The sequence below is a fragment of the Phalangium opilio genome, unplaced genomic scaffold (assembly GCF_054372755.1).
Source record: "Phalangium opilio isolate 3A_F unplaced genomic scaffold, DU_Popi_V2 ptg001421l_1, whole genome shotgun sequence".
In the NCBI taxonomy this organism is placed as follows: domain Eukaryota; kingdom Metazoa; phylum Arthropoda; class Arachnida; order Opiliones; family Phalangiidae; genus Phalangium; species Phalangium opilio.
The window spans coordinates 1342752-1351101 of NW_028324258.1; the positions used below are offsets into that span (position 1 = coordinate 1342752).

General features: G+C 44.6%; 1 protein-coding gene across 1 annotated transcript; it reads right to left on the reverse strand.

The window, feature by feature from the left end:
- Window positions 1-305: 305 nt before the first annotated feature.
- LOC149583448 (uncharacterized) lies at window positions 306-3153 on the reverse strand. Its single transcript, XM_089864006.1, has 5 exons — window positions 2596-3153; window positions 2357-2530; window positions 1242-2288; window positions 830-1148; window positions 306-763 (listed from the first exon to the last, which is right to left on the reverse strand). The coding sequence occupies exons 1-5, from the start codon at window positions 2752-2754 to the stop codon at window positions 306-308; spliced, it is 2157 nt and encodes a 718-aa protein (XP_089720132.1). The 5' UTR covers window positions 2755-3153.
- Window positions 3154-8350: the final 5197 nt, after the last annotated feature.

The window sequence follows — 8350 nt, forward strand, 5'->3', positions numbered from 1 at the left end:
CATCAATAGATTCAGTATCTTTCTTCCTTCTAATTTTCAAGAATAGCGAAAGTAGTTTTACTACAATAAACGAGAAGCTAAATTACTATAGAGCATCCTGCATGTTTAGACGATATGGGACGAGAGAAATTGAAGCACTACTTTCGCTGATTCACCGATCTGTGATTCAAACGAAATAATATAATTTGGTATAGTTGCAGATCCTAACTTGAAGTTGAGCAAGTTTCAGTAATATATAAATAAAAATAATTCAATGTGTATTATTCGAGCCGCGTCTAGGTAAACGTCACACCCGATATTTCACTTCACAACTTAGTATCACTTTTAGAGGCTTCTTTCTTTAGTTTCAGTTTATTTTGGGCCTCGATTATGTAAAGCGGAACTTTACAAATCTGACCTTTCGGAATTTGTGGGTCCAGAATTTCAGGCAAAAGGCAATCGTTAAAAAAAGCACAAAGTTTAGGAAGCATTACGTTTTGCCATAAATGCCCATCTCTCTCTATCTCTTCCACAAAAATTGGGTTATTTTCGTCTATGTACACAACGAAGAAACACTTGTTTTTATCAGCGATATTTAATTGCCCCTGAATTTGATAAAAATAGGCGTGTGATCTCTTCAGTGTAATGTTGGTTTTCCCGTCCTCATCGGTTGTTAGGTTTAAAAATTTAATTTTTTTGTTTTTTATGGCCTCAGTTAAGTTTAGGCCTATTGCTGATGGTGCCGTTTTCACTTCAACCAAAGCTTGTTCATCGTCTATGACGCCTGTAAAACCGAGACATATTTTTAAAAACCCGCTGACCAACAAATATTCCTAAAAAATTAACATACCATCAGGACTCGCTGCTAGGTATCCGTGTTTCAGGTCAACGTACAGACCGCTTGGTCTAACAAAATAGCCCGTTTTGTCCATGAAACATCTAATTGCCACAGTTTCGTTGGCTTTTCCGTATTCCGTACACTCTGATGAAAACGTTTGCTTATACAGTATGCTCTTGACAAGGTTGTGACACGATGTGGTCGCTTTACGTTTCATGCAAAGGCCGAAAGTGGAGGCAGTAAGGCGATGCTCTCTGTGCGCGACATAGACGGGGTTTGCGTGTTGACCGCGGGACATCTTTTCGATTTCAATTTGTTCAGAAATTGTAACCTGTAGAATAAGTAATATACATGAAATATTACATTTACGTGAAACATATACGCCACCAAAGCTTTAGGGTCATTGTTGACCAAGTCGACCTACCTGAAAATTCTCCAGTCTACTGGCTTTCTTTGCCTCAAACTGGTCCAGAGTTAATGGCACCGTATCCGCTTTAGGTCCATAGTCTTTTTCAATTGGTAGTAGAGTGGCCATCACTTTTCTGCGTTTCTCTTTTGGAATGTCTTCTTTTTTTCTGTCAACTTCTCTCTTTCTTTTTCTCTTCTCCATGAAGGTTTTGAAATGAGCTCCAGGACTCTTTCCCATAGCGTTCTTCCACGGACTTCCGTGCCAAGAAGAACCTTTCTGGTAGTTGAGTCCAGATAGCAACGATCTTCTTTGGTAGCTTCCTTTTTGAGAAAAGTTAATTCTTTTACCCGAGTTAATTTTGGCTAGGATGCTCATAAATAGCTCGGCTCGATTGCTCGTCTCGTTGGCGTATAGGCGGTCAGCCTTCGCGGCCAAGGAATCGACCGACGCCATTATAAACGGGAATATCCCGTTCTTCTTTAACTCGGGTAAAATGTTTTCTTCTCCTTCTTTGTCACCTTGACAGAAATAGGGACGACATTTAGCATGATCGCCAAATACGTGTGCCGGTCCATTATGTAGGTCATGACGTAAGTTAGCCACAGACGAATCGCCTTTTGAGTTGTGCGTGATTGCTCCCCGTGCGGCAGCTGTTAGTTTGTGTATTTTACCTCTCAACCTTTTTCTACCATTGCAAGGAAGCTTTGTGTTAAGGCTAATTTTGTGCAGTGCCTTAGTATAATTTTTAACCGCGTGGTTGGCACACTCCAGTTTTTGCACTTTGCGTCCGTAAGGCACTTTTTCGATTATTCGACACTGAACGCTGGAGTCACCATCAGCTATAAATTTTAGGTACCGAACACCGTGCATAGCCTCGCTACATTTAAATCCTTCAACTACGATGTCGGCTTCCATAGCTGAGGAAGATTTGTCCCAGTTTCGATAGCAAAGGTGTTCTTTAGGCGTCTCATTTCTGTTGGCAGATAAGGCGCAGGCATAGCAATATTTATTACGTACGCCTAGAAACAGAAGCTTTTTCGTCGCTCGTCCAATAATACAAGCCTTTCAAATTTATAAATGATTAAATATGATGCGAGTATTACTCTTAATTGTAGTATTTTAATTATTACCACGCCAGAGGCGGCGTTGTAGTTATGACCGTAACTTCTTTTGCACCAACCACCATCAAGATAAACCGTTATACATGGAACACCATCATCGTCTACGTGGTTTTGGGCAAGAGCTAGCTCCCTTTCGTCGTTCCCAGCTTCGGTCATGGAACGAAGTAAAGATTCTTCCCAATACTTGGCAATTATACGAATGGTTTTTCAATTTAAAATTAACCAATGCGTGGAGTAAGAATTAGTACCTTTTCGAGGAAGCGTTCTTGACCAGAAAACTTATTCCAAGTCATGGATGGAATGTCCATTATTCCAAACCATTCGTCAAGTTGGGAGTATCCGTTACCAACTGAAAGAGTGGCCCACACGGCTTTTGAATTTATGTCAGTTTTCTTTCGGGTGGACATAGTTTTTTCATTGGGCGATTCGGATGTTTTTAAAAATCGTTTTTTACAAGTTCGGCATTCGAACACGAATGTGCTTTGAATGCCACGTCTCTTTTCTTCTAATAAATCAAAATACCCCAGAGTGCAAATCAACCGATGATCGAAATTTAGCTTGAGACACCAATTTAAAAAATAATCTATTTCAACTATTCTATATCCTTTAATAATTGACTTTTCATTGTCTTTGCAAGGGCTACCAATGACTAACTGGTAGTTGTCGAGATCATTATTTTCCGGTCTAAAAGATTTAATTAGTTTTACAAGCCTTGCCTACATTTAAATTTATTTTAATTACTTACGATGAAATTTCGATTCTCCTCCTCGCCAAGCTTTTCGCTGATGATTTTGGCGTGCTATGAATTCTTGATGAGTTTTGACCGACGGAACAGATCGCGCCTGAATTATCTAAATCATCACTAATCACTGAACACGACACGCAATCAGAAATCGTTTTGCAACAGTTGTAACATGTCTGTGTCGATGTGGACACGAAATGTATTGGGGAAATGATTTTGTTTTTACTAGAAAGTTGGGGGTCAAGCGGTTCTTCGAGTTCTAATTGTTTTCTCTCGGCGAAAAGTTTTCTATGCGTTTTAGCGCGTTTAGTTTTAGCTTTCTTATTACGCAGAGCTCCTTTGCTATTACCCATTTTTATGTTTTAGCGAAAATGTTTTTTCAAAAATAAACAGACAAGCGATGCAGTTCGTTTCAAAAATAATACTGAGCCTCTGAGCTTGAAAAGATGTAGGTCTATCTATAGATATTCGTATTTCACCCCGTTGTCTTGAACATATTTCGACGAAAAAAAGTCAGAAACTGCATAGGGTGTTATAATACGGTGGAGTGATATATAATGTGAACCCCCATAGAATTGGTATACATTGGCTATAGACGGGCTGGGGAGACGGCAATAGCTTTTACGACCTGTCGATGAATCTTTGTTGTGCCGCGGACCCATTAGGCTGGGGGTGTTAAGGGGTGTCATAATTGGTAACAGAGGCCGACGGATGCCACTGATTTTGAAACTACCCCCCTTTATTTTTTTTTTCTTGACGTCATTTGTGGGTCAGCGACGTTTTTTTGACAACGGCGAACGCTTGAACTTCTTTTAATTGAGGGGGAAAAGATCATACAACTTGAAACCTTATTTCCTTTCAGTAGGAAAGAAAGGGCGGAACAGGGTTAACTTTATACTTTTCAAAGAAAAGGCCTTTGGTATTGTTGGCGCTGACAGGCAACATCAGTTCTTGAATAGAATTTGTATTACGTTGGATTTAGTTCAATAATTTTTTGACTAAAAATTTTTTTGAAAATGATATATAAGGAACAAAAGCATTTTCTATGGGATATGAGGTTCTCAAGAGGATCGGAAGAAAAAATAATGTTCTACGGACAAAAAAGCAAAACAAAAACACCTCGAATTACAATTAAATGTCTGTTAAGTTCATAAGTTTTTAAACTAGAAATCTATAACTTTCAGAGGCCGTAGCTCGAAAAATACTTCAAATTAAGACACTTTCCCTGTTGAAATAGGATTACTTCCGTAGGAGATGTTTCCAACGGAAACTTTTCAAGTTTGAACACTTTATAATTAATTTATAAAACAACTAACCCATTAAATCGCGAGTCGATTGTTTTATACGAAAGAGACATTTGTTTTCTTCATTGGGTAAAATTCTTATAGCTTTTCATAGCGATCATCGACGTGAAAATATGATTTTGGTTAAAGTAGTTTTTGAGTGAATTTTCGACCAGCTTGTTTTTTATTCTCAGAAGGGGCCTTAATTGATGGCTCCTCCATGGAGGCCATCAAGGAGGCCGGCTTCGAGGGTCTTACTGGCGTGGATGTCGGGACTTTTAAAGTCCTGAATGCGCCTAAGGACCCTCTCCAGAATGCCCTTGAGGCTTCGGAAGAAGAAGGCAACACTGCAGCCAGCGTGAGTGGGGAGCTGGCAGAAAATATTGCTGGCATTAATTTAGAGCCATCCCTTCCAGATAGCTCAGACATAGACCTCGGGACAGAGTCCGACTTTTTGAAGGACTCTGATACCGAGAGGACCCACGCTTCTGTCACTAGGATGGAGTTAGGGGCGAGGGTGCTGCTGGTGGAGGCGTGGGAGATACCGGTCTTGGATCGGGACTCCGCGCTACCGCCAAGCAGTAGCCGGGGCCGCCTCTCTTCCTGCGATATGAGCATCAAGTTGATCCAGATCAACCTGCATCACTGCAAAGCAGCCTCGGCAGTTTTATGCCGGAGGTTTGCCTTAGAGGGCCTGGATGTGGCCCTCATTCAGGAACCTTCGATTCATAATGGTAAAATCCTTGGTTTAAAGAATGTAGGTAATATCTCTTATGACTTTACCTCACCCAACCCCAGGGCGTGTGTTCTGACCAGGAAGGGTCTTGATATCCTTCCGCTTCCGAACTACCTCACTAGGGATACTGCTGTGATTAAGGTAATGCCCTCCTCTTTTGGAGAGGCAACTGGCCTTACCATGGCGTCCGCTTACTTTCCCCATGATGCCACGGGTTCCCCTCCACCACAGGAGGTTGTCGCTCTTGTCGACCGCTGTGAGAGGCAGGGGGACAGGCTCATTTTGGGCTGTGATGCCAATGCCCACCATGTCACGTGGGGCAGCAGTGACTGCAACAGACGTGGTGATGAACTGCTTGAATATCTGGTCGGTACGAACCTGCATACTCTCAACAGGCACAATGAGCCAACCTTCGTTACTTCTAACAGAAAGGAGGTCATTGATGTCACCCTGGCCACAGACAATATCAGTCTGTCGGTTTCCAACTGTCATGTGTCTAATGAACCGTCTCTTTCGGACCATAGGCACATCTGCTTCTCGGTTGTGGTCAAGTCAACTTCGGTTAAGACGGAACTGCGTAACCCCCGTCGGACCGACTGGTGCGGCTACAGGGAGGAACTTCGCCTCCTTCTCAGAGGTAATGCTCCAAAGCTTTCCTCGGTGCTGGAATTTGATTCAGCAGTTGATCTCATGCAACAAGCCATTATCGATTCCTACCACCACAACTGTCCAGCGAAGCTTGCAAGCCGGCCAAGGCTCGTTCCTTGGTGGAATACGGAACTTGGCAAGCTTCGCAAGCTCACTCGGAAACTCTTTAATAGGGCTAAGAGGACTGGGGACTGGACTATTTATAGACAGACCCTCAATAAGTATAATAAAGCCATCCGGGAGGCCAAGAGGAACTCCTGGAGGGACTTTTGCGGTAGCATCTCTGATGCCCCCGCTACTGCCAAAATCATGATGATCCTGGCTTATGATAACACTCACCAGCTCAGCACCATCAAGGTGGCAGATGGTGAGTTTACCAAGTCAGGGACTGATACCCTTAAGCATATGCTTAAGGTACACTTCCCGGACTCCAAGGCCTTTGACCTCACAGGCACCGGCGCTCCCCCCATGCACTTTCGGAGAGCGCACAGGGCGGACTGGGGCATCGCCAATAAGGTAGTTACATACTCTAGACTTCAGTGGGCTGTAAACTCGTTTCAGCCCTACAAGTCCCCTGGCCCAGATGGCGTCTTTCCCGCCCTCCTCCAGGAAGGCATAGACGCCATTGGCCCTTATCTGTGCAGGATATTTAGAGCCTGCATTGCTCTGGCGCATATTCCAGATGTCTGGAAGCGCTCGAAGGTTATCTTTATTCCCAAACCTGGGAAGACGAGCTATCTTGAGGCTAAGGCATTTAGACCTATCTGTCTTACCTCTTTCTTCCTAAAGACTTTAGAGAAATTGGTGGACAGGTATCTGCGGGATGGTGTTCTTTCCCACACACCCCGGTCCACTTTTCAGTTTGCCTATCAGAAAGGCAAATCCACAGAGACGGCGCTTCATGGCATTTTGAACTGCCTTGACAGGGCCATCGAGTTCAAGGAGATGTCTTTGGCCATCTTCCTTGATATTGAAGGTGCCTTTGATAGGGTCTCTAGTGAAGTCATCCTTCGCGCTGCGGAGCGGTTTGGTATTGACGACACTTTGTGTCGTTGGATAAAATCCATGCTCACGTATCGCAGGGTGACGGCGTCTCTTCTCGGAGAAACCTTGGAGATCTCCACCGACCGTGGCTGTCCTCAGGGAGGGGTTCTTTCCCCTCTTCTTTGGTGCCTGGTGGTGGATGAGCTGCTGGGTCGACTCGGGGAGAGGGGATGTCACTGTTTTGGCTATGCGGATGACATCGCAGTGATTGTTACAGGGAGGTTCCCTACAACTATCGCTGCACTGATGAAATCTGTGTTGCATGATGTTGAGGATTGGTGTAGGGGTGTTAGCCTAACCGTCAATCCCAACAAGACTGTCCTTATACCGTTTACTCGGAAAAGGACTAATGACCTATTCAACGATATTTCCTTCTTTGGACAGGTTTTAAAGAAGTCCTCCGAGGTCAAATACCTTGGCGTGACTTTCGATGCCAAGCTTACTTGGAAGTCCCACCTTGATCTGAGTATCAAGAAGGCCAAAATTTTATTTTGGCGTTTAAGAAGTTCAGTCAGCAAGTCCTGGGGCTTAAGCCCTAGCGTTGTAAACTGGATTTATACCAGGATCATCAGGCCAGTGGTCTCCTATGGAGCTCTTGTCTGGTGGCCCAGGGTTCGCCTTAAAACAGCCCAAGATGAACTACGCAAGCTTCAAAGGCTGGCGTGCATCGGTATCACGGGGTCCATGAGAACAGCCCCCACAGCTTCTCTGGAAATCCTTCTCAATATGCTTCCTCTTCACCTTTTTATTGAGGAGGAAGCTATTATGGGAGCCTGTAGGCTCAACAACCTCGCCTGGTGGAAGCCCAAGCATTGGGACTTCAGTCACACCAAGCTTTTCAGTGAGTACAGCAGTACTGGGCCCTCACTCTTGATGGTCTCAGATAAGTCTGTTATATCATACCATTTCGACAAGCCCTTCAGCGTGCACTTTCCCAGTCGCGCTGATTGGGAGACAACCCCAGTCCTCGGGACTGGGGGGAGTCCGTCTGGTTCACGGACGGCTCTAAGACGGACTCTGGAGTTGGTGCCGGGGTCTACTGCTTGACCAAGAAGTTTGGTTTTTACGAGAGCCTTGGCAACTATGCCAGCGTTTTCCAGGCGGAAATCATGGCCATTTGTTTATGCGCGGATTTGTGCAACAAGAAAAACTATCGCGGACGGTCGATTCAGATCTATTAGGATAGTCAGGCCGCCCTCAAGGCGCTGAATCAGTGCCTTGTCGATTCCAGACTGGTGCTCAGCTGTCTGGATCTGCTGGGTTCTTTGGCTGCCCGCAACAAGGTTCAATTGCTGTGGGTGCCAGGGCACTGCGGATACCTGGGCAATGAGAGGGCTGATATGTATGCCAAAAGGGGGGCTGAGGCGAAGTTCTTCGGACCAGAGCCTGCGGTTCCCATCCCCCATGGCATCATTCGCCATAGGATTCACTGCCGGATGTCTGCACTTCAACTGCAGCTCTGGCTTGACATGGATGGACAGAGACAGGCCAAGGAGTTTGTCCCGGGTCCTTCTATCACTAGGGCAAAGGAACTGCTTGCCCCCAACAAA

Excerpts from the sequence above, each read along its gene's own strand:
- LOC149583448 (XM_089864006.1), bottom strand. The coding sequence starts at position 2,754 with ATGTCCACCCGAAAGAAAACTGACATAAATTCAAAAGCCGTGTGGGCC. Across the intron at positions 2,289-2,356 it reads ACAACGCCGCCTCTGGCGTG|GCTTGTATTATTGGACGAGC; the intron begins GTAATAATTAAA and ends TAAATTTGAAAG. Across the intron at positions 764-829 it reads CCTAGCAGCGAGTCCTGATG|GCGTCATAGACGATGAACAA; the intron begins GTATGTTAATTT and ends TCGGTTTTACAG.